The following is a 26,985-nucleotide window of genomic DNA, read 5'->3' as shown; positions in this document are numbered from 1 at the left end:
ACCCGAATTTGATTTTGATTTTTCGATAATTCCACATTGAGCGGGAAATTTTTTCCCTATAGTCTCTCTCTCTTTCATTCATCTCCTTTCCGATTCTCTCTTCACCTACTCTTCTCGATCCAACGGCTGAGATTCAATTTCCACCGAGCACCGAGTTCACTGTTCCGATAAAAAAATGAACGGAACAACAACCGGTTTGGAAATCCGAGACGCCATTTCCAGAATCCGATTCGCTCCGAAATCCAACAATCTCCTTATCTCTTCTTGGGACTCTGTGAGTGTTGTATTATTTTCTCATTCTTTCACGAATTTTTTTTTTTGGTGCTTGTAAATTGGAATAATTGTGTTTTGCGTGTGTGTGAGTGTGGGGAGTAGAGTCTTCGATTATACGACGCCGTTGGATCTGCGCTCCGATTAGAAGCTCCGTGCGAGGCTGCGCTTCTAGATTGTTGTTTCCACAACGACGAGTCTGTTGCTTTCGCCGCTGCCTCCGATGGCTGCGTTAGAAGGTGCTTTTTTTTTTTTTTTTTAATTTGTTTTTAATTTTTGGCATTAAAAGTTCATTTATTACTTTGAAATGCACTTTACAAAAAAAAAGACTTGTTAATGGTGTGTTTAATTTTGGTGAATTTTATTTATTTGTGTTTAATTTAATACTTAGTGGTGTTGATTAAATTATGCCAAATGGCCAATTGCTTATTTCTGGTAGTGTATTTGCTTGTATTTTTGAAAAGATATAGTTTTTTGGTAACTTTTATGCTAGGAAGCAGGACACTTCATTTAAGGTGTTGTACAGGCCATTTTATGTTATAATTTTTCAAAAATGGCTCGTGTTACTGTGTCTATACTTCCTAGCTTCTATGTTAATTGTGTTACAAAAAGCTAAAACCTAGATTATTTGCAAAAGAGTTAGGTCAAAAGGCGGTTTCAAAAAAAAAAAAAAATCTTTTTTCAACAATTCCCAAATGCACCAGCTATTGTGTACCTTTCTTTCACTTAAATGTGGGTTCTTGGATTCACATGTGAAGGTGGTATCTCATGTGTCAACTTGGAAGGGCCTACACAATATGAGAGAGATGCTGCATATAATTGATACGTAAGGTGTAGTATGTATAGTACATGAGAGGATATCTCATACATTTGGTATATTATATCTTCTCTCTCACAACATATAGGTGGCCACATTTGCAAGGGTTCATAAATTGTGAGGGAATGTTACATATGTCAGATGCATGGCATAATTATTGGTAGTACACCGGGTGCACTGATTAATTTCATCCGAAGATGAATATAAAGAAAAGTAGTGATAAGATTTTGTGCATGGCGTTTTGGTTGAATTCTTTGTACTCAAATTAGGAAAAAGATTAATACACTATTGATTATCTTTGTAGAATATATAATAAAATAAAATAAATAAATAAAGGGGATTCTATTTTTAGGGTCTTGATGCCTCTATTGTCACCCGTTCATGTTTTAGGAAACTTCACATATATACATACATATATGCGTATGTATGTTGAATAAGAGAGTATTTCACGAAAAATGGAAGTGGATTAGGGTGGTGAAATGTGACGAGAAGACATGACGGAATTTTATCAATTAGACTCATCCACCATTCTTGGAGAGTACATGCCAATCACACTAATGACCACCTAGTATATCTTTAGTATAACTCAGTTATCTTTGGTGAAAATTATATAGCCTTTCTTACACATGCCTCATCAGTCTTACCTAGTAGCATCTATCTGCTTACTATATATGAGTGAGTAATTTGCAGACTCTATCTTTTCTTATTGATTAATGTCATTTATTATCATGTGGGCTGATGGGATTACCAAAAGCCATTCTGTTCAACATTTACTTTTCATGTTTGTCAGTTACCGTATCTTTCTACAATGTTGTACTGCATTTTTAAGTATCACATTAGATTTCTTTTTTTTTGGCAACATTGTTGAGTTGTATTGAAAGTTATTCTGATTAGACATTATGTGTGGACTCATTCTGGGGCAAACTGTTTTTAGGTATGACTTGCATTCAGGAATTAATGATACAATTGGAAACCATGATGATATAGCAACAAGTATTGGATATTCTGATGAAACAGGTAAGCTAATATCAGAACCTCGGTCATGGAATGTTTGAACGTTATATATTTTTCAGTTACTGTTTTATTTTGCCATCAATCTTGGAAAATTTCAGAATTTTTCTAGGTGATTTTTAGTATTGAATAAGTCATTTTTCTTTTCTGGTTTCTCAAAGACGTATTTGTGTACATGCTTTCTCTTGTATTTACGTAAGACTTGTTATAAAGGAGTGGCTTTATTTATGGGATAGTTCAACCCATGTTTAATTCCACTTCTTGGAATATAAAGGGCAACAGTGTAAGTTAAATGGGTGGCTTGGTCGTGAGACATGAGGAAAGCCTGTAGTATCATTCAATCTATCACTCCTTCGGTGTTGCTTATCCCTTTTTTAATGGTCACTGTAGGTCAAGTAATCTCTGCTGGCTTGGACAAGAAGATACTATTCTGGGACATGCGGATGGCGAAGGCAATTGAGTATTTGAGAAACCTAGGTGCAGAGGTGGATTCCATGTCACTCTTTGGATTGAATTTTTTGGTAGCCATTGGATCATCAATACATGAGTATGACTTGCGTAAGTTGGACAAATTGGTTCAATCGAAAGAGTCACACTTGAACATTCGAATTAGATGTGTCAGCTCGATTCCTTATTCTAAAGGTATTATTACAGTAATTAGATTTTTTTTGTTGTAAACCATGTAGTTACTGTGGCTGGAGACAGCTTCAATGGAAAGCAATGTCACTGTCAAAAGTACCAAATGCTGGTATATTTATCTCAGCTAACTGAATATTTGCATAAACCTCATATCCTTCTTTTAAAAAAAAAAAAATTCAATTCAGGGTTTACAATGCCTAAGGTTACCAAGTTTTCTGGATTCCCTTCTAGATCCACTTTACAACCACACCAATATGATACCTTTTAGACATCTCTAAAGTAGGGTTGTTTGTTGCAGGATACGCAGTTGGATCAGTGGATGGACGAGTAGCAGTGGAGATGCCCTATCCATCCAATCCAAATGACATTAGGTCGGTTTTCAGATTATAGTGCTTCAGTTCTGTAAGTTATATGCTTTACTTCTTTCAGAATTTCAACTGGAAGTGATATGCTTTACTTTTTTTTAAATTGCAACTGGAAGACCAATATTTTTATTTTTATTAATTATTTTTTATTACTTAGAGCATATAATGAACTTGCTTGCTTGTTAAGAGTCTGAAACCTAGAATATTGTCTCTTTTTAGTCTACTACATTTAGCCAGCTTTCTTGTGGTAGTATAAAAATTCTCTTTCCGTAATTCAATGATTTTATAGCCCTGAGATTATACCTTAAGTATTAGTATTGCTTCTGCAATGTGACGGATAATATGATCATTAGGTGTTTATCTGAGTTTCAGATGCAAAACTTGAGAAGCTTCACTGTCAAATGCTCTATATATACTTTATTTCTATGTTCTCTTATCAAAAAAAAAAAAAAAAAAACTTTATTTCTGTGTTCTGAATTACAATTGCACTGAACTTTTTAGTGCTCAGTTTCACTGCTTAGAATTTACAGGAAAGAAAGGATGTGTAATATTGTTTACTGTCCTGAATTACTCAAGATCCAATTTGATGAAAAATTTCTGATTTCCATGTAACCAAGTATTTGTCAACTAAATGCAGGATAATTTCACTGACTGGTAGAAATGTAGAACTATAACTACGCCATAGAGAGATTTTTATTGTATGAGTTTGCTTTCAGATCTCAGAATATGTCTTAAAGCTCGAGTCTTGAGCAGACAAGTTATTTTGTATTCCTGAACCAGAAAGAAAGCTTTTTGGGTGTGTAGCATAATTCTTTGTTATCAAACTTTCTAACAAAATGCTGTATCAAATTCTGTTACAGTTACATGTTCCGTTGTCATCCAAAATCAAAGGATGGAAGGTATCATCTAGCATCAGTGAATGACATTGTTTTCAATCCACTGTAAGTGTATTCCTATTTATTGCTTACCATCTTAGAATTTGAAGATTTACTGATTTTATGTTTTTGTTTTTAGCATCTGTGGTGCTTTTGTTACTGGTGATAATGAGGGTTATGTAACTACATGGGATGCTCGAAGCAAGAGAAGACTTTTTGGGGTATTATTTCATTCTATTCTAATTTAACTTCCACTTATTGCTACTTGATGTGAATGTAGTTTATGTTTTAATAAATTACTTGTGTTAATGTAATTTTTGGAGAGAATTAGCATAACAAGTCGCATACTTTACCATATGAATTTGCATATAATTAGGGTATTATTTTATAAAATTTATTTCTTATAATATCCTTAAATTGGCAATGCATATGGTAATGAAAACAGCCTGACAAATCCTATTAGGAGGAGAAATTATAAGATCCACATGGTGGACAAGTGATATGGTCCTCCGTTCTACTAAAAAACTTTCACTTGTTTAAAATTGTTAGTTAGAAAATTTTTTTAAACAGAAATTAATTACTGACTCAACAATTTTAAACAAGTGAAAGTTTTTTAGTGGAATGGTGGACAAGTGACATGGTCCATCAGAGGACTCTATAATTTCTCTATTAGGAGACCCTACTGTACCCACTCTAGATTTAAAATTTTAATATAATCTTTTTACAAGTTTTACAGAGTTTGCCTCCTGGTCACAAGGAAGCAAGTAATTATATATTGTCATTTTCTCTCATACCTACATGTTTGCAGGTGCCAATTATAATCTTGATATACCTCCTTCAACTCTGATGTACTTTTACTCCTAATATATGTTAAAATTTTATATCAGTCTAATCCTATTTTACTTTCAGTTGCCTAGGCTCCCAAATAGTGTGGCATCCTTATCGTACAACCATGATGGACAACTTTTGGCTGTTGCATCAAGCTACACTTACCAAGAAGCTGAAGAAATGTCAGTTGTTCTTCTGTTAACATTTACCTTTTATTTTGTTCTACTACATCTGAAACCTTGGTATATACCAGCATATCATTATCTTCTGTCATTTCTTAGTCATTCAAAACTTTCATATTGCTTGTTATACTAGGTTTTGAATGTGTATTGATGTCTTAGCATTCTTTACAGTCATGAGGCACTCACAAGCCATAGATTATGATTTATGACTGTTAAAGAAGTGGGTAACGAGTGAAAAAAAAATGTGGAAAAAAGAGGATATGCAGAGAAGGGATGTTGTAGCTGTATCTGATGCAATGTTTGTACAAATATTGCTGCTTGCCGTAAAGTCTCTTTCCCTTCATAATTTGACCAGCTTTGGTGCTTGAGGTTGAACTGTTGGAGCTTAAATTTCCGTTATATACACTAAAGGCTGCACATTCTGATGTGTCTAATCAGCATTTTGTACTGAACACCTTGATCGATCCTGATCTATATCACTGATTTATTCTTTCCTTTCTAATTTATTGATCTTTATCTGCCTTTCTAAACACTTCAACTTGAACTAATATACATATATTTACTGCTGTCATTTGGTTTATTTGAACATCTCAAACTGTCTCAATTGGTCCTCTTTTTATTTGGTCACTGATCCAGATTATTTGATCCCTGAGTATCCACCCAGCTATCAAAGGAGCATTACTACTTGTAGTGCATATTGCATTACTTAATAATTTAATTGACAATTATATTTGAAGTAACATGCAAGAGTAACCAACATGAAAAGTGAAAACATTGTGCTTTGTGATCTTGCCTCAAGTGATTAATATTTTTTGTGAACTTTGACTGTAACAGAGAAGAGCCTCCTCAAGTATTCATTTACAAAATTGATGACAGCTGCATTAGATCAGTGTCTGCTGGAAGTTCAAGTAGGAATTGACAGTTCTTGGTACACTACGCAATGAAGGTAATGATCCACATCTATAACGATATCATGGACTTCATAACTATTTTTTGCTTATGTCAAAGTTACTCTAGCTTCCTGGCCACCATGCTTAACTGTCTCATTGTTTTTAATCCTGCAACCTTTGTTATTCTGTTCTTACTGGTGCCTGATTCACTGTTTGATTATTTTACATTTTAAAACCATGATTTAAGAAAAATCTTACCCTCCCAATTTTCAACTTCTCCACCCTACAAAACAAAAACTAAAGAAGTAAGGAAATGAAAGTGACATACAACTATACAACTCCTTATTAGAATGGCTGAGTTTATTTACAATACCCCTTTATTTTAATGAAATTCCAGATGGGCCACCTTAGGTTGAATCAGACTTCAAATAGCTTGGACCCTGGAATTCAAGCCTTTTGCACTCCAATCCAACTGCTGCTAACTTTGCATAACAAAGTGTAACAATATCTTTGTCTCTTGATGGCTTCCTTTTGAAGAAAGCAAGGCTCTCTAACTGAGGGTGAGGAAACCCTACTCTTGGTGGAGTCATTTTTGTGATACTAATTATGATCCACAGCCAGATGAAAGAGAGGTAGCTAAACTGTAGGAATTGCATATGTTGTAGAATGTAATGTAATTGTTTATGTAATTGCTTTGTATTGTAGAATGTCGTTTAATTGTTTATGTAACTTTCTTGTCACAAATACCACTTGGGGTGCATTTCCCATTTAGATAGCTCATACCTCTATTGCCACCCTATTCTTGAGATTGTAGAAAGTACCATTTGAGATCATGTTGATTGACAATCATTTTTTAAAACATAGTGGAAATACTTAAGAAAATTTCCAATTTTTATGGTTCTCAGCAGCTTGACTATTGCTTTTGATCTACTTATGAGCTGAATTTTTAAATAATGACACCCCCTTGCTGAATTTTCGGGAATGAAATATTTAGTATAATCTTTTGACTATGAGTAGAACATCCTAACCTTTCCATAAGCTCTTTGGTTTGTGAAAATTCGTAACCACAATTAACTAAATATTCTTGGCCCCTTGGCCTGGGAGACATAAAAGAATCGATCAAAAATTGGGTTTAGTGCTTTTGTGTACTGGATTTGTTAAAGTTATGACATGTCTACTTTTGATCATGTGTCATAATCTTGACGGGTTTACTGCACAAGAGCACTAGACTCAAGTCAAGTCTTACAAAATAAAAAGGACTAACTCTATGATTGATTATTTAGCTCCTTTAAATGTGAAATTAAGAAAAGATAATGCATTTAAATTTCCATTATTCCTTAACATTATATATTTTGTTAATATCAGTAAAAAAAGGATTTGGTTGGTGGGTGTGAGATCAATGGGGGTAAATGCATAAGAGCACTTGTAACAGTGGAGCTAAATAGCTATTTTATCTCTACTAATACACAAAAATCAACCATACAGCAATGGAGTTAAAGGTTTTTTTTTTTTTTCATTGCTACATTGCACAATTATTTATGAAAAAAAACTTATTTGCTAGCCCGTTTATGTGTGTGGCTGTGATGGTTGTGTGTAACGATTGTGTGTGATGAATATATTATTTTATTATAGTAGATATTTTATTTTATTGTGATGTTTATATTATTTTATTGTATTGAAACTAAAACAAATTCACTACTGTAGCATATGTATAGATAAAATAGATAGTTAATTTTTAACTCCTCCATTGTAAATGTTCTTGCATGCATATTGGCACATTATGACAATTTAAAATTGGCATTTATATCCAAAATCTCCGAAGTAAATGCCTTTTGAGAAATGCAATCACAAATCGCAATCAAGAAAGATACCAAATCGTAGATGTACAAGGCATCAAGGCTATTATTTGCATGTGAGGCACGTGGCAACAACACCACAATGCTTTATATTGGTATTTGGTACATGCACCATAAATAAGACCAGCACCCAAAATATCTCAATTGAAAATATCTCGCACCCTTGAGGCCTTTACCCCACACGTGAAATGAGAAAAAAATGTTATTAATAAAATTATTTTTTTCTAAAAAGTAAAAAATCTTATTAACTCTATAATGGATTTTTAAAAATATTATCCATTCATTTTAAAATAAGAAAATTGAATTTAATCATGTTAGAGAATAATTTAAATTGATATCAAAATAATGCTATATATTGTATGAAATATTGATCATTTAACAAAATTTAATTTAGTTATTTTAAAATGAATGGATAGAATTTTAAATTTTTTGGATGGGTGGATTCCTAAAACTATAGAGAACTTAATTCTATTTATTGGACTTGGTTTAGGTTTAGTGCATTGAACCGATCAGATTGTGGCATGTGTCCAAAAGTGGACATGTGTCACCATCTCAATAAGTCCAATGCCACTGGACACTGAACCTAAATCTAACCCCTATTTATTAATGGGTGCTTAAGGTCTTTAAAAAATAAGAGTCCTTAAAAGATAAACACTTTTTAAAGGGATTATCTTTAAATAAATTTACTACTTTAAAAAAAAAAAAACTATCTTCCTAATTTTGGCTGATAGAAAAAGAGACGATCTTTTTAACTAAAGAAAATTACCAACATTATATCTTCTTATATATCAGGAACAACTCTTCCCTCTAAAAACTTGATGAAGTTGGATACAAATGAATATTAGAGACTATACTTTTTTTGGCACATTAATAAGTGCTCTTAGGGCATTTGTGAATAGAACATTTTAGAAAATTTTAAGGAAAATGCTAACAGGTACTATAAGGTGCTAGAAATATGGCTGAAGTGGTAAGTGTAACTCAAAAAATTGACTCAATATCTTGTAAAATTGGAAAAAAATCTGACATAAAACAATTTCTTAACAAGTAAGGTACCCGTTAACACTACCTAAGTTTTAATACTATTTTCAAAGAAAATATAAAAAGCTGTAAAAAAAAATTAGTTACTATTTTCTTTTCCTATAAAAAATATCTAAAAATAGTTTCTAAACTAATTCACTCAAGACATTCATTTCACTTTTAACTTTTTTTTTCTTTTTTTATATGCATATCAAACACTATGCTAAAAACTATATGTTAGATGTTTTTTATAGTTCAATTTAAAACAATAAAAAATTAGGTTGGGTCACAGTACAAAGAATAATGTTACAAGTACAAACTATTTTATAACATTATTACAAATTGTTATTGTGCCCAATTTCTTATTGGTTCTTATTTGCACTCACCATTAACATCACTTTTTCATTTACTAATAAACACTGGTCACATTAACCGTTTATAAATTTTCTTTTGTAAAAAAATTTGTATCTCTAACATTTTCTTAATGCAAAATGGTAAATACCTTTGACTAAAAATTGAAATGTCATGGATTAGACTACAAAAATAAGCCTTTCTAAAAAAGTTGAAAGCAATACTTCCTACTAATTAGTAATTACCTCTCACAAACCCTATAAAAATGAAAGTTTCATTAATTTTTGGATGTGAAATTAAAAAAGAAAAAAAAGAAAAGAAAGGAATATGGACGTGAGAGGCTTTAAAAATTGAATTGTATAAAAACCCCTAAAGTCCCTCTCGCTTTTAAACCCAAACAGTACTATATATATATAAAATATCATTTCTATAATATATCTCTCTCCCTTTTTCTTTTTCTTCTTCACTGCGCTGCGTTTTCGAAGCTCCTCTCTTTTTCTCTCTCTCTCTCTCTCTCTGCGAAGCTTTTAGGTCGAAGCCATGTCCGACGAGGAGCACCAGTTCGAGTCGAAGGCCGACGCCGGAGCTTCGAAGACGTACCCACAGCAAGCCGGAACCATCCGCAAGAACGGTTACATTGTCATCAAAGGCAGGCCTTGCAAGGTTTACCTAGATCCATCTCTTTTTTTCTTTTTTATTTTGTTTTTAATTTTTTATTATTAACCGCATATATCGTAGAATCTGAAAATATCTGATAGTATTTGTGTTGGACGCGGTTCATATTATTATTTTTTTTAATTAAATTTTTTTTTTGATTTCATGGATATCGTTGTTTGAATTTCTCATGTGTGTGATTTTTTTTATATTTTTTTTAATGTTTATACATATATTTATATGTATGTATCCTGTTTTTAATTTAATGGTAATTTTTACAGTGGCATGTATATCGATTTTGATTTGATAAGCTTGCTTTCAAGGGGAAATATCATATTGAAGCTTGAATTTCTGAAATTTGTGAATTAAATGTTTGAATTTCTCATGTATGTGAAAGGAAAAAAAAAATTGTGCATATAATATTTTCGATCAAATTTCATATTAGTTGGATGTTATTTACTAATCGATACATAAATATGAGAAATTTGTTAATAAAATGATTGAATTTCTCATGTATGTGAAAGGAAAAAAGAAATTGTGCATATATATATATATATATATATAACATTCTCGATCAAATTGCATATTAGTTGGATGTTATTTAATTTGATGCATAAACATGTTTTGCGTATAATTTTAAAATACAAAATACTTCAAATGTGAATAATTTTTATAAATGAGATAGTTATTGATATATGTTTATCTTGGAATTTTGCAAGTATGGGGGTTGTAAGGAGAAAATGTTGTTAAAATACACATCTAATAGAAAACTTATTAAGCAGCTTAACATTAACAAGTGGGCAAGAGCCTTGTGGCTCAACTGGCACTTCCTGGTGCTTTCGACCTAGATGTCTACGGTTCAAATTCCCCCTCCCCCGTTATTGTAACTATGTTGAATGATCAAAAAAGTGTGTGAAATTAACAAGTTTAACTTGAATGCTTGCCCTTGGAGATAAAACTGCTAAACAACCCCCCAGCCCCCCCCCCCCCCCCCCCCGCGGGCCCCACCATATGTATGATTGGATGTCTGCTTTGAGTGGTCACTCGTTTTTAAGATTGGAGGAATTTTTAGATACCTTTAGATGATGTTTGGAGCTTTCCTGAGGAAACTTCCTGTGTACATGGGGACCACTTTTTTCTCTTTTCAATATATATATATATATATATATATATTTTAAGTGTAACTTGAACTCAACCTACACCCACTAACACACATGTTTTTATATATATACTGAATTTTCATTTTTGTTTTCTGGTTTATTTATTCTTTAACAACCTGTAGCTATTGTGCTTAAATTGTGGATTTAATCGTTATGTTGTAGATAAATTGTTTGTTAGTTAGAAAATATAGAAAGTTAATATCTTTGTCTTTATTGCAGGTTGTGGAGGTTTCGACTTCCAAAACCGGCAAGCATGGTCATGCAAAGTGTCACTTTGTTGCTATTGACATCTTCAATGGGAAGAAGCTTGAGGATATTGTTCCCTCATCCCACAACTGTGATGTAAGCCCTTTATATATTTATAGGGAGAGACTATGATAGGGCAGTGTGCCGGTGCCTGTTGAAGTTGATGAATTTAAACTCTTATTTATGTATAATAATCATGCTAGTTATAGATCCAATCTGTTTAAACAAATCTATGAAGCATGACAATAGACTTTGTTTGAATCAGTGAAACAAAGTGATCTACATCTTTACTTATTTCGTAAAAAAATGTTTTGAATTTATAATTTTCACTTGGTTATCTGGCATATAAGAGTTGTGTAACCCATTAAATGATCTAAATAACTAGAAAACTTCACCATTATGTACAAGAAATTAGTATGGCCCCATTAACATTTTTGATGAGGTGTTGTTCTATTGTGTGTGTGTATTTTTTATTTTTTCATTCATTCGGATCTATTTTATTGCTGTTAGTTATATGTATTTGTGGTATTTCTGAGATCTTGACATGTATATTGTTGTATTACAGGTGCCTCATGTCAACCGTACTGACTATCAGCTGATTGATATCTCTGAGGATGGATTTGTATGAAAAATATTTTTCTTTGATTACTTTCTAAGATTTAAGTAAACCTGTAAATGTAATATTTAGTGTTGAATGCTTCAGGTGAGTCTGCTGACTGAGAATGGTAATACTAAGGATGACCTGAGGCTTCCAACCGATGACAATCTGCTGACGCAGGTTACCGACTTGGTTTTTTCCCTCTCTGATATGCTAGAGCAAGTTTTTTTGTTTGTGTGAAGTTTGAACCTTAGTGTTCCCCTCCTCCTGTATTTATTACAAATGCAAACAAAATCTACACCTTGCTGGAACTGTTTAATGATCTTTCTGATTACTATGATCTGGTGGTGCATTGCTAATTTTATTTCTTCACGTATAACTTCTGGTTATTTATATGTGTTTTTGGTTGGTGCACTGAGTGGTAGGTCGCCTCGGATTTGATCCTTTCATGTTTCTCCAAATATGTTTCCAATTTGCTCTTTTGCAACAGGAGGATGTGGCAACCCAAACTTTTATTTGATTTTTCTGACAACTTGAAATTTTTTGTTACTTGGCAATTACTAAGCAATCTATAATAGATTCTATGAAATATGTCTCAAAAAAGTTTTTGGTGCTACTGTTTCCTAATGGATTATTTGGATTCTATTATGCAGATCAAGGATGGATTTGGAGATGGAAAAGATTTGGTTGTTTCAGTGATGTCTGCTATGGGAGAAGAGCAGATCTGTGGCCTTAAGGACATCGGCCCCAAGTAATTGTCCTTCATGAATGGGGAATGCTTCAAGACTGGGACTTTAAACAGAACCACATAATAGTAGCTTACTTTAGGGGTCACTTATTTCAGAAATGTTCTAATTGAAATGTGGCCTCTACCTATCACTAGACTTTGCCATTATGAATTAGGTTTTTATAATCACTATTTCCTTCTGTTTGATTAGTACCGAACCATTTCCTGGGTCTTGGTGTGGAGAAGTTATATATTCCAGCAAAGACTGTATATACACTTCTTAGCGCCTCATGTTGTTTTCAAGTTGCCATTTAAAGTTATTCATATTCAAATAGATTGGTTCTCATAATTGTGGTTTTTTTCTCAATTTCATTTGAATTTATCTGTGCTGAAAGTGTTTATACTATTTATGTGCTTTTAGACTGAGTGAATAAGTACAGAAATGGACGGATGATTGTTTTTGCTGTAGGCTTTTAGGTGGCCTTTTGATTTTGTCACCCCTTGATAACACATATCTTATATTTTTTCAAACCTCATTCTGCACTCGCTTTCAGTGGCAGTTTGATGGTTTTTATTGAGTTTGTGTGAAACAAAATAATGGGAATAGAATCCAAATGAGTCTTGGAGGAAAAGATTGGAGTACGATGGGGAAAAGATTGGAGTACGACCAAGGTTGTCAAAATCGGGATCCTACGTAGGATCATGCGAGGTAGGTGGGATCGTGAATCGTAAGATTGGATCGTGGATCGTAAGGTCTTACATTATTTGAGAAAAAAAAAATACACATTGGTATGTTAAATAATCATATAAATTATACATTCATTGATATAATTACCATACATCACTACATTCATTTGTAAGCATTATTTAAAGATGCTAAAAGCTTTAAAATGTAACACTCTATTGGAAGGTTTTTTATTTGAATCTAACTGACACTCTCTCTACATTAGAGTAGAAAAACTTGGTCTATTGGGATTTTATTTTTCATTTGGGTCCAACTAAGCCTTCTGTCAAGTTAAAAAAGATTACAAAAAATAAAGGTCATTTGGGATCATTAGAATCGTACGATCCTACTAATCCTAAATGATCGCTAAGATCTCTGAAAGATTTAGATCGTTTTGAGTAGGTGGAATCGTAAAATCGTAGGATCGTAGGATCCAGATCGAGATTTTGACAACCATGAGTACGACTCTAAAGAAACACACTGCCTCAATAGGCAATTGTAACATGACCCAAATAGTAAACCCTCTGGCAAGCAAACTGGGCCACAGGATAATAAACAAGCCCTGCATGAATGTCAGTTTCCACTGAGGGCCGAATACATTGAATGTTAAGAGATTACAAATTTCAATTTGCGAGCATTTCCAGGGTTATCAATGAGCACCTGTGCTAAAACAATTTCAAACTCAAATCAATTTGAGGGTCTAGATTTTCTGACACATTCATATCATAGTGTAAAAGAATGGCTGATCAGAATGTTAACGACATTATACAAGGTGGTCTTAGCTGCCAATCTCAGCTCACGAATCGGATCTGTCCCCGACCAATCATCAGGAATGTTGTCTCTGAGTTCTCCGCTAAAGGCCTTTAATGCGTGGTTTGTGGCTGTCTGCATCTAGCTTAAGCTTAATCACTAAAAACTCTCAAAACATAAATTGAAAAAGATTTAAGTAAAATTGTAACAAAGGAGTCATTACTTTCACAATGTAAACGTCGATTCCAAGTCTTGCAATCATTGCAGCTTCTGCTATTTTGGTCTCTATACCCCCAGTTGTATCATGAGCAGCTGCAGTTGTTTTAACTGTTGACAGAATATGAGAAAACATATATTAAATTTTGGAGCTCTGGTCTAAAACAGCAGATCCATATTCTTGTGCCTGTTTAAAATCCTATGTTTCTAAAGGTAAGTTAACACAAAGGAGTAACTTTATAGGATGCTCAGCTTTTCTCAATATTTGTATATCTAAATCCACCATTATATCAACAAACACGGCACAGTTTTTTTTTTTTTTTTTTTAATTGTAAATATTTACAGACACCCATTGTTTGAATCTCCCCAGTTTAAGTGAACACAAAGGAGTAACTTTACAAGATGCTCAACTTTTCGCAATATTTGTATATCTAAATCCACCATTATATCAACAAACACAGCACAGCACAGAAAATATTTTTTATTTATTTTTAATGTTGAGCTAGACATAAAGGCATGTAGAAGCAACCGGCATTTAAAGCTATAGTTTTAACATTCCATCACATGAGTCATGCTGAAGCAAAATCCGATACTGAAAACATAGTGAAAGTTTGTACATGCAATGAAAATCAATTTGATTAATCTAGCTTTATGTTGATGCTGCTCTCACTGTAGATGGAAGAAGAAAAATCCTTGAATATCCTATAAGCTCATACTAAAAACAAGTGGCAAAGCAGATGTACCTCCTATTAAACTGTCACCATAAAACAATGGATCTTTATATTGCCATGTAAAGATGAGATAAAACATCTCAATTCTTTTCTCACTAACCTCCTTGCTTATCCATGTTCTGAAGCACTGGTTTCACAACAGACCACTTCCCATCTTTGCCAACAGCTGCCATAATGGGAAAATTTTCCATGCCCATTCAGTCAACATTTAACAAGCCAACTGAACTCGTTAAGATACCATGCATTTATAAGATCAAGGTTTTATAACAAGTACTCACCAATCTCCCTCAAGAGTACTGCATTAGGTTCTATTGGTGGATGGTCATATACACCCAAAACATCTGTCTTTAATCCACATTAATTGGAAAACAGCATAGAATGTCATTTGATACATATCAATCAGAGAGGAAATTTAACTCTTGCTAAGTATAAGATGCGTCAAATGTGAATATTGGGAAAACCAACTTCACATACATATCTTGATACATAATGTCAGAAAAGTTATATCTGTGTTCTTAATAGAACATGATAAATAATTCCAAAGATCAGTTTTGGGGTCTGTTTAGATATCATTTATTTTGCTAAAAACTGAAAACTTATTGCTGAAAACATTGTAGCAAAATATTTTTTTATAAGGCATAACACTGTTCACGAATCCTGTTCACGTGTTTTTGTGCTTTGACTAGTCCATGAACAGTGCCATGGGACCAGCCCAAAAATGCAAACGCAGCTTAAGCGTAGCATCAGTGCTAGGCAAATGCAGACTTGGTAATAGAAAAAAATTATTTAGGCTAAAATGCATTTTACATCCCTTAACTTTGGGGTCACTTCAAACTTGGTTCTTTGACTTTCAAAATTTGCAATTTCAACTATTACAACAATGTCAATATGCCCTTTTCCGTTATGGTGTCACATATTCGTCGTTAATCTACCTAAAAGCAACATCAATTTATTTTTTAATTTTTATTTTATTTTTTTCTATCCTAAACAATGTCGTTTATGGATGGGTAAATAACAAGATCCTAAGAGATGTTGAAGGAAGGGGCACGTTGACATTAATGTAATACATAACACTGTAATTACAGGTTTTCATACTCAATTGACCGATTTAGAAGGAACCCCAAACTTAGGGTGTTTAAAGTATTTTAGCCAATTATTATTTTCTCCCCTCAAAAACCATGTCATCACCCTTAATCATTTCACTGAAATTTATACGTGACAAGAAGTGAAGGCTGTTTTCATCACTGCTTTGGAGCTTTGATTAAGAGACAAGATATACCAAGATAGTAGAAAGGATTGTAAAAACCATTCACTTTCAATAACATTTATCAGGTAAAAACACTGAAGATCTGGTTCTAATTTTTCTAGAATGAATAAAAGAATCTTATGTTTATAGTATTCTAAGCATGAAAAGAACTTACAAAAATTAGTGGATACAAGAAAAACAACATATTCAGGCCTAGTGCGCCGCAAGATGACGTATGATAACATCTCCACTCAATATGGTGCAGCCCTGATTTTATAAAGTAAATGAATGAGGTAATTAACAATTAATAACTAACAAAGGTGATAGACATGTCTCACAGGGACCAAACCTGTAATTCATCAAGCACTGCATCTCCATGTAGAACCTAGAAGGCAGATAAGAATAAACATCTTTAGCAGCTAAAACATTTACTATTAGTTGCAAAAGAATCATCCTCTCTGTATGACATAGGCCACCTCCTTTATCTCAAAAATTATATGATTCTGCACTTTTAGTAATCTTCATCTATTTATCTAAATATCTTCCTAAATAAGAACTAATAACGAGATAATACTTACTCAACAAAAAGGTTTTCAAAAAGTTTAATAATATTCACAAAATTCCCTTTTAATGGCTTAAGCTTAAATATAGCTGATGTTTAAGATGATTATTTACTTGACGAACAAGGTAAAGCACTTGAGTGTGTGGTGACAAGTTTAACCAGTAACTACTCAATACAGATGATTGTTCACTTTTCCTAGAAAAGTTGATTTTCAAGAGAACAGGAGGACTTACTATAATTTCAAGCTTTGAAGTATTATTATCATAAATCAAATAATTCAAACTTACAGGTATGAAACCAGAGTCAATAGCCTTAGCCACTGCAGCCAAGTCCGCTGAGGTTATCTGTAAAAGATATGAGAGTTCAGACTTAGGAAGAGGAGACAGAATCTCCAGAAATGAAAGAATCTAAAAATAAAAAACAAGCCTCCATTATTGGTGCATATAGTGAAACAACAGTCTTTCTGGAGGCCTCTAACATTTTTCTCATAGGTTGACCATCCACATGAAAATGGAGACATTCCAATTGAAGGAATACCCTCTGCAAGAAAAGACAAAACTTTGCTAAGGGCAATTGCTTTGCTTCCCATTTCTAAAAGACATGCAAGGCCAAAAATTCAAATGTCTGCTGGAATTGTAATTTTTTTATTCTCTGTCAATGCAAATTTTACCATATTATCTTACTTCAAAAAATAGAATCAAGCATGAACAAAAGATTGCAAGAAAAAAAGAATTACAAATAATGAGGCAAGAAGAAACTATCACAAGTTGGCAAATTCTTAACCTCAATAACTTTGCAATATGAACTTCATGGAAGCTGGTGACATGGTTGTCAAATTGCCAACTTGGTTATGACAAAGTTGTCAGGAGCAAGGAATGCTTATAAAGAAATATGTATGGCATTCTTTCACTTTTGATACAAAAACGTTGACTTGCATTAAAGACCTAGACTTGATGGAGAGGAAGATATGCAGATATATAAAATATAGAATTAAGAGATAACAATTTTTTTTTTTTGGATAAGTAGAGTTAAGAGAAAACATGCATAAAAGTTGAATTGTAACAACTAAATTAGTACCTCTGGCTAATGCTCTAACAACTTCAAGATTGAGAGTTGTAACCTGAAAAAAAAAATGGAAACAATACAAAGAAAAGGATAAATTAGGTAAAGGAAAAGATCCTTGACTCCTTGTTCACCAATATTCTATATAGTAGACCAACTAATTGTTGAAGTAAAGGATCTAACCAGAGAATTCTGACATCACAATTGCCTAATTTTATATAATTGAATACCAAATAAATTTAGATTAATGAATGTGGAGAATCTTTTTTGTCGGTCAATATCTTCTTAGAATCTGAGATTTGGCTCCGATATAGCTTTTGAACTAATTCCAAAACAAAATCAGGCCAAGAGAAACAAGGGCCCAAAAAAACTATAGTAGGTTGACATGAAATACAGCATCATACTTCAAAAGGAGATCTTTTTTTTTTCTTCTCTCTTCCCTAATGTTGATTGTTGAACTGCAATCATGGTAGTCCAATTAATCAAGGACTCAAAGAATTCCATATATAAAAATACTCCAAACAATATGGCATCTAAACAGGGTTAACAAAAACCTTAATCAGGTGAAACAGTTCTGGTAGATACAAGGAAAGGTGCATAGGTACAAAATTTCAAGTTTTATATAAATTAGCATCCATATCAACTATACTCAGTTGCCCAATTCTTTTCTACTTCTATCATTCTAAAAATATATTCAATCCATATTCACAAACCCAATCGGCTAAAGTGAAGAAAAGTTCTACACAATTGCTGAAATCAAAAGCTAAAGAAATAACAAATACAAAAAATCAGTTCATCTTACAAAAATTCATGTAGCAACAAAACCAGCCTTGACAAGAGATTGGTCCAATCCTCCTTTATGAACCCCAGATTTACTGAATGAAAGTGCCCAAAAGAACCTAAACCACCATAATAGATTATAAATTGAACTGCCACATACTTTACAAAAACTATATAAACAACTTCAAAGCATCAAATCCTGAAAGAATACAGGTAACTTGTCCTGCAGTATAAAGCAAATGACCGTGCTCTTTATACTCAAAAACATTATTCCCATTGTTTATGCAATACTATTAATTAGCATCATAACCATATTTCAATTCAGTGTCTTCAATGCTTATCATAAAGAATCATTTCCCAATTCGTGAATAGATCCATGTTACTAACCTGCTCCATGAACGACAACAAAACGACTAGAATCTACATTTGCATTGTCTACAAAATCATCTATGTTACATGAAACCTCTGATTCCCCGTGTCTCTTGCTCCAATCCATCCCAAGAACCTTCATAGAAGGAGACCACCCTGGCATTATTGCTTGCCTCAGCTGAGATGACACTATGACAAGGTTTTCTTCATTTATCTTCTCAAATTCAGTTTTGCAAGTAATTGCCGCACCTCATTCGCAACATAAAGCACATTTCTTAATATTTTGCTCATAAGAATTATTTGTGTATTACATTTTATTCTTGACATTTTGCATGACATTTCTTTGCTCATTTTACATGAAAGCCTTTAACTTTCTTGGTATTCAAGCAGGGATTTATTTTAAACATGGGTTGAAATGAAATTTTTACCCATGTTAAAAAATATAGTAATGCCAATGGACTTGTATAAACATTGTTTGCTCAAGCAGCATTCTGGCTTATTGGTAAAACTAATAAAAGATAATTAAGGTGAAATAAGCAACAATACTGTAGTGTAATAACTAATAAAAATTGTGCATATATATATGTAACATTCTCAATCAAATTACATATTAGTTGAATGTTATTTACTATTCGATGCATAAACATGTTTTGTGTATAATTTTAAAATACAAAAGACTTCAAATGTGAGTAATTTTATAAATGAGATAGTTATTGATATATGTTTATCTTGTAATTTTGCAAGTATGGGAGTTGTAAGGAGAAAATGTTGTTAAAATACATATCTAATAGAAACTTATTAAGCGGCGTAACATTAACAAGTGGGCAAGAGCCTTATGGCTTAATGGGCACTTCCTGGTGCTTTCGACCTAGATGTCTACGGTTCAAATTTCCCCTCCCCTGTTATTGTAACTATGTTGAATGATCAAAAAAAGGGTGTGAAATTAACAAGTGTAACTTGAATGCTTGCCCTTGGTATGTATGATTGGATGTCTGCTTTGAGTGGTCACTCATTTTCCAGATTGGAGGAATTTATAGATACCTTTAGATGATGTTTGTAACTTCCCTAAGGAAACTTCTTGTGTACATGGGGGCCACTTTTTTCTCTTTTCAATAGTTCTTTTTAAGTGTAACTTTTAACAACCTGTAGCTATTGTGCTTGAATTGTGGATTTAATCGTTATGTTGTAGATAAATTGTTTTTATTTTTTTGTATGAGTATTGTAAATAAATTGTTTGTTAGTTAGAAAATATAGAAAGTTAATATCTTTGTCTTTATTGCAGGTTGTGGAGTTTTCGACTTCCAAAACCGGCAAGCACGGTCATGCAAAGTGTCACTTTGTTGCTATTGACATCTTCAATGGGAAGAAGCTTGAGGATATTGTTCCCTCATCCCACAACTGTGATGTAAGCCCTTTATATATTTATAGGGAGAGACTATGATAGGGTGGTGCCTGTTGGAGTTGATGAATTTAAACTCTTATTTATGTATAATAATCATGCTAGTTATAGAACCAATCTGTTTAAACAAATCTATGAAGCATGACAATAGACTTTGTTTGAATCAGTGAAACAAAGTGATCTACATCTTTACTTATTTTGTAAAAAAATGTGTTGAATTTATAATTTTCACTTGGTTATCTGGCATATGAGAGTTGTGTAACCCATTAAATGATCTAAATAACTAGAAAACTTCACCATTATGTACAAGAAATTAGTATGGCCCCATTAACTTTTTTGATGAGGTGTTGTTCTATTGTGTGTGTGTATTTTTTATTTTTTCATTCATTCGGATCTATTTTATTGCTGTTAGTTATTTGTATTTGTGGTATTTCTGAGATCTTGACATGTATATTGTTGTATTACAGGTTCCTCATGTCAACCGTACTGACTATATGCTGATTGATATCGCTGAGGATGGATTTGTATGAAAAATATTTTTCTTTGATTACTTTCTAAGATTTAAGTAAACCTGTAAATGTAATATTTAGTGTTGAATGCTTCAGGTGAGTCTGCTGACTGAGAATGGTAATACTAAGGATGACCTGAGGCTTCCAACCGATGACAATCTGCTGACACAGGTTAGTGACTTGGTTTTTTCCCTATCTGATATGCTAGAGCAAGTGTTTTTGTTTGTGTTAAGTTTGAACCTTAGTGTTCCCCTCCTGCATTTATTACAAATGCAAACAAAATCTACACCTTGCTGGAACTGTGTAATGATCTTTCTGATTACTATGATCTGGTGGTGCATTGCTAATTTTATTTCTTCACATATAACTTCTGGTTATTTATATGTGTTTTTGGTTGGTGCACTGAGTGGTAGGTCGCCTCGGATATGATCCTTTCATGTTTCTCCAAATATGTTTCCAATTTGCTCTTTTGCAACAGGAAGATGTGGCAACCCAAACTTTTATTTGATTTTTCTGACAACTTGAAATTTTTTGTTACTTGGCAATTATTAAGCAATATATAATAGATTCTATGAAATATGTTTCAAAAAAGTTGTTGCCACTACTGTTTCCTAATGGATTATTTGGATTCTATTATGCAGATCAAGGATGGATTTGGTGATGGAAAAGATTTGGTTGTTTCAGTGATGTCTGCTATGGGAGAAGAGCAGATCTGTGGCCTTAAGGACATCGGCCCCAAGTAATTGTCCTTCATGAATGGGGAATGCTTCAAGACTGGGACTTTAAACAGAACCACATAATAGTAGCTTACTTTTGGAAAAAATTGCCAAACAAACTATTCCTGAGAAAAATTTAGGCGCGTGGCACGTGTTCAAAGTTATATAGTAAGTTAGACTGTTTTTGAAAGTCGAGTTTGGCAAACTCGATTTTGGGCTGGAAAACAAACACTATAGTGGCGTATTTCTAGTGGCTATAGCAGCGTTTATAAAAAACGCCACTATAGGGAACCTATAGTGGCATTTTTGACAAACGCCACTAAAAAAAAACGCCACTATTGTGTCTGTACTCCAGCCCAAAGTCGAGTTTGCCAAACTCGACTTTCAAAAACAGTCTAACTAACTAAATAAGTTTGAACGCGTGCTGTCCGGCTAAAATTTTTTAGAATTTTCACTGTTTGGCAAATTTTGCCTTACTTTTAGGGGTCACTTATTTCAGAAATGTTCTTATTGGAATGTGGCCTCTACCTATCACTAGACTTTGCCATTATGAATTAGGTTTTTATAATCACTATTTCCTTCTGTTTGATTAGTACCGAACCATTTCCTGGGTCTTGGCGTGGAGAAGTTATATATTCCAGCAAAGACTGTATATACACTTCTTAGCGCCTCATGTTGTTTCCAAGTTGCCATTTAAAGTTATTCATATTCAAATAGATTGGTTCTCATAATTGTGGTTTTTTTCTCAATTTCATTTGAATTTATCTGTGCTGAAAATGTTTATACTATTTATGTGCTTTTAGACGGAGTGAGTCAGTAAAGAAATGGACGGATGATTGTTTTTGCTGTAGGCTTTTAGGTGGCCTTTTGATTTTGTCACCCCTTGATAACACGTATCTTTATATTTTTTCAAAACTCATTCTGCACTCGCTTTCAGTGGTAGTTTGATGGTTTTTATTGAGTTAGTGGATCCAAGGATCCGTCCATTTTGGACTTTTTACTGTAATTAAAAAAATGCTACTTCCGGGTTGTATATCTAAAAATATATACAACCTAACTAAAGTTGCTTAATTTACAATCTACTGTTCACTTGGATGTAAACTTAAAAGGCATTATTTTATTCGCTCAGCTGATATTACTTACTCAATTTTGAGCTGATTTGAAAATTCTTAGTTTACATGTGTTGAGGTCTAAAAAAGGGTCATAATGAAATAAGCCCAAAAAAAGAACAAGTCAAGCCCAAAAGGAAAAATTCAGGCTAAGCCCAAAGTAATAGATACGAGAGACCCATGAGGGAATAAAAGAAAAGCCCAGAGGATCCTGAAGCCCAGAAAAAAAGAAGCATCTGAAAAAAAGAAGACCACGGCAAAGTATAAGAAGCAAGGATCCTCAGAAACCATCAATAAGCACAGATTCCTTCAGGCACAAAGAAAAAGGAAGACTGGGACAGATCGATAGAAAGAAGACAGAAGAAGAAAACAAGAAATAAAAGCAAAACGCGAGCGACCTCTCATGGCACAGACAAAAAAGGCCTCGGGGAACCAGGACAGGGAAGAAGAATGATAACAAACGACTTTCAAAAATGGCAAAACAGGATTCCGCCCAAATAGGAAAGAAAAGGGAAAAGTGGAAGATGCCAGAAATGGGGATGCCGAGAAGGGCATACCTCAGCACGTCCCGAAGAAGATGGCCAACCAGAAGCTTTCAAAAGAATCAGAACTGAGAGAAGGAAAGAATGAGAAAAAACGGAAAAGGGACTTACTGAGACGATGGGGACAGGACATGCTCTGTTTGCAAAAGAGCAAAACAGGGGAACCAACGGTTCCCCGGGAAGCCCAGAAAACTCCATTATAAAAGGAGGGGATGGGTTGTGAAGAAAGCAGCAAAAAAAAAAAGAGAGAAACACAAGAAAAAAGAAATTCTCCAGGAAAAACTATCAGAAAATCTGTGCAGAAAGAAAAATACTAAGGGAAAAAACAAGTATTGCTTCCCGGCATCCTGTAAAAGCCACTATTGCACATACTCGGATTCAACGAGAATCAAACTTTACAAGTTTTGAAGGCTGAAATAGTCATTCAAGACTGCAATTTTTAAACTTGATTGAACCTTGTATCACGTCCTAGTGAGCTTTCTGTAATCAAACAGATAATGTATTAATGAAACATTGCTTCATAATTCCTAGGATCCCCACAGCACTAATTTTTATCGCTTTGCTAATCCTGTTTCTTTCCTTCTGAATTTACGTTGTTAATTTTTGGCACTCTTCGATATCCTTGTTTGTCTTTTTCTTTATATTGTCAGGAGTATTCTCTGCATCCACTTGATTCTTAAATAGCTCGTTAGCTGCGGTGAGTCAAGGCCCGGTCCACCAAATCCTCATTTTTCATTTAGGCCCGGGATCCTTGGGCCTGAGTGTCACGAAAAAGGCACTCTCACAACATGTAAGATCGGTAACAAATGTGTACAATATTGTACTATGCAAAACCTATAATTACCTCTAATCTTGTCACATATTTGCTATAATGCTATTATAAACTTTGATATACTCCCTTTGAATGGTGTACTATTTAAGTTAAAATTATGAAATTGTGTTTTTAATACCATGTACGTGTACAATAGCAAGTGTACGAAATAATTAGCAAGGGAATCATTACTCCTATACATTATTAATATTTTTATTAACAATAATATTTCAGGATCTCTGATCGCCTTTTTTTAAATCAATTTTTCGAACTGGGTCCTACAACTAACGAGTTTCATAGTTTCATCCTTTCCACTCTTCAATCTCCCCCAAATAGGTTGTGAATTGTGATATTCAACCACCGTTTCCATTCATAGGCGTTCTAAGCACGGATTGACAATCATTAAATGCCCACCTCACCTATGCTTATATACATATAGTTCATCCACAATCAATCAGCAATGACCAAACTTCTTTTTTGAAGTCCTCATGTACTGTTAGGAATGATAGTAACCGTGACAAAATTTGATTGGGCACTGCAAGGTGGCCATTAAGAAACAACTTTATGTTTAATTATTGGGAGTACCCACGTGTTTTATCCAATCCAATCGCCAAAATGATCCTATTTTTCCTCCATGTCGATACGAAGCTCAAAGATCTACTACATTAATTCAATTTTCAAACATAATCATTTCCATCACAATAATGTTGTGTTAATCTACCCTCCCTTGGTAGTTTGGTCCCAAGTATCAATGGCAACACCCTCAAAGTCCCATGTATGTGATTAAACCCTGTGGTGGCAAATTAGAGCCTAATTAGATAAGATTACAAGAGTTGCACATGTTTGTGTTAATTAATTACTAGTAAATAAACTATTATGAGTTAGTTAAAAATTAAGAATGTGCATCACATTAATCACTTGAATGAGAGATTAAGGCTAATATCTGACCATGATGGTAGGAAGGGGTGTCCTTTAACTCGAGCTTGGGCATGCTCAAGAGTCACTAAACCAAAAGCGGATAAACATACAGTTCAACTACTTTAATGTCCTACTCGGTAACAAGTTTATATTGCTAAGCTTAAATAAAGGCATATACGTGAGAAGGGACCCGCTACTTCTTCATGATGGGACTAACCTTGTTACTTCCCACTGGCTAGGAGGTGCACCTAACTCACCTTCCCGCTCATTAATCACTAATGACATGTCTTTGTCCATCTGAAACTATTTCACGGGAACCAATTACATGTGGCGTGAATTCAATAATTTCAAAAGTAATAATGACATGTTGTTGTCGACATTCTGGATAGTATAATTCTTGCCATGAGTGACTGTACAAAACCTTTTTCTCTCTCCTGAGAAAAGGAAGCCAAACTTGCCCATAGTAACAAGAAAGTTAAAGATGTTCATCATGCAGGCTTCTCCCCTGGCCCAAAGACACAGTCACCTTCCCCTACACCAGGGTCGCCGTCATATCCGATGTCCTTTAAGGAAAAACTTTTGGGAGAGATCCCAAGTGCATACTCTCATGCTGTTGCTTTTAGTGACTAGAAGGAAGCGGATGCAGAATCGAATAAGGAGGTGAAAGATTTGACAGAAGGTTTCAAGACGATGAAGCTGTCCAAAGAAGTTAAGCATTGTATCAAAGCGACATGGGCTAGCTCGTTCATTGTCAAGGTTTATGGCAAGACAGTGGGTTTCACTTTTATGCAGTCCAGGCTTAATGCCTTTTGGCGTCCCATAAGAAGGATGGATATCATTGACTTAGGTCGAGACTTTTTTCTGGTTCGGTTTGGATGTAAGGAGGACCATGACTTGCTGCTAGAGAAGGGTCCTTGGTTTTTGGGGGATCACTTTTTGTCAATTAGACCATGGGAGCCAAACTTTAAACCCTCGTCTGCTAATGTCTCATCTATCGCTATATGGGTCCATTTGAATGAGCTGCCAATTGAATATTACGAACCAGAGGTTCTTAAGTATATTGGTGAATCCATTGGGCATGTTCTCTACATTGTCACTCACATTGCAGCTGAAACCAGAGGTTGGTTCGTGAGACTTTATATCCAAGTGGACGTGGAAAAGCCCCTAATCATTAATGTTCTTCTTGGCGGCATCGAACAACCAGTGAGCTATAAAGGTATTAATAAGCTTTGCTTTTCTTGAAGATAGATTGGGCATCAGAAGGACAGTTGTTTGTACACCATCTGGGAGAGCAGGTCTTCGGACACCCTGGAAGGTGGTCTAGAAGGTATGGAAACTCTCATAACACATGTTGTGCATGCCACTGTTGAGCCAGCCTTGAAGGAAGGCCCTACCAATCCAGACCAGGAGGATGCTTACGGTCCATGGTTGATGGTTACCAGGAAAAGACAAGGGCCCAAGCTACAAAAGAGTACGAGATCCTAAGAGCATGTCCATACGACAAATGTTATGGGTGTTAATTCCTTAGGTAGTGCGCCTGAGGGTCCTTTTCGATGTGCGTCTCGTGTGGGGACGCGAATGACCATGTAAGAGAAGGAAAAAGGAAAACTGAAGGGGGGAGGGTCTCATCAGTTGTAAACTGGGGCCTAATGAAGCCTGTTGACAGGGATACGGGCTATGTGGATCCCTATGTTCCCAAAAAATTTTCTCATAGGCCAGGCTCTCCTCGCATAGAAGCAATGCCATCTCACCTTTCAAGCCCATCTGTCAAGGGCAAAAAGGAATTGCCTGAGGTAGGGTTCCCTAGACCACTAAAGAAAGTAGTAGACCCTAGGTTCTGTTCTCCTTTTACTCACCGATTACTCAGCCACCTAATGGATCCTCTTCAGAACATTAGCCTAAGTTCTTGTTCGCAGCCTCATTAACAAACAAGGTGGACAGTTATGGCAGAGAGTTGAGCGAACCCATTCATGTGTGAGGCTGGTTCAACACAAAGTTAATGAAGGGTTGGAGGTTCACCTTCCCGTTGACAGAGAAGAGTATGACAATTAGATA

At 34.3% G+C, this 26,985-nt stretch overlaps 2 protein-coding genes and 1 pseudogene across 2 annotated transcripts; 2 read left to right on the top strand and 1 right to left on the bottom strand.

The window, feature by feature from the left end:
• Positions 1 to 100: 100 nt before the first annotated feature.
• Positions 101 to 12,845, top strand: LOC115981361 (mitotic checkpoint protein BUB3.3-like). Its single transcript, XM_031103506.1, has 14 exons — positions 101 to 274; positions 376 to 509; positions 2,022 to 2,104; positions 2,489 to 2,740; positions 3,036 to 3,108; positions 3,963 to 4,043; positions 4,117 to 4,198; positions 4,887 to 4,987; positions 5,822 to 5,903; positions 9,633 to 9,764; positions 11,135 to 11,257; positions 11,727 to 11,783; positions 11,865 to 11,939; positions 12,413 to 12,845. The coding sequence occupies exons 1-14, from the start codon at positions 176 to 178 to the stop codon at positions 12,512 to 12,514; spliced, it is 1,476 nt and encodes a 491-aa protein (XP_030959366.1). The 5' UTR covers positions 101 to 175; the 3' UTR covers positions 12,515 to 12,845.
• A 1,088-nt stretch (positions 12,846 to 13,933) lies between these two features.
• On the bottom strand, positions 13,934 to 19,358 carry LOC115981360 (annotated as a pseudogene).
• Positions 19,359 to 19,374: 16 nt separating this feature from the next.
• LOC115981359 (eukaryotic translation initiation factor 5A-like) lies at positions 19,375 to 21,646 on the top strand. Its single transcript, XM_031103505.1, has 5 exons — positions 19,375 to 19,428; positions 20,209 to 20,331; positions 20,793 to 20,849; positions 20,931 to 21,005; positions 21,476 to 21,646. Exons 1-5 carry the CDS (start codon positions 19,375 to 19,377, stop codon positions 21,575 to 21,577), a joined length of 411 nt encoding a protein of 136 aa, XP_030959365.1. The 3' UTR covers positions 21,578 to 21,646.
• The last annotated feature ends 5,339 nt before the right edge of the window (positions 21,647 to 26,985 follow it).

This window comes from Quercus lobata, chromosome 3 (genome assembly GCF_001633185.2).
Source record: "Quercus lobata isolate SW786 chromosome 3, ValleyOak3.0 Primary Assembly, whole genome shotgun sequence".
In the NCBI taxonomy this organism is placed as follows: Eukaryota; Viridiplantae; Streptophyta; class Magnoliopsida; order Fagales; family Fagaceae; genus Quercus; species Quercus lobata.
This window is presented reverse-complemented; position numbering and strand designations above follow the sequence as displayed.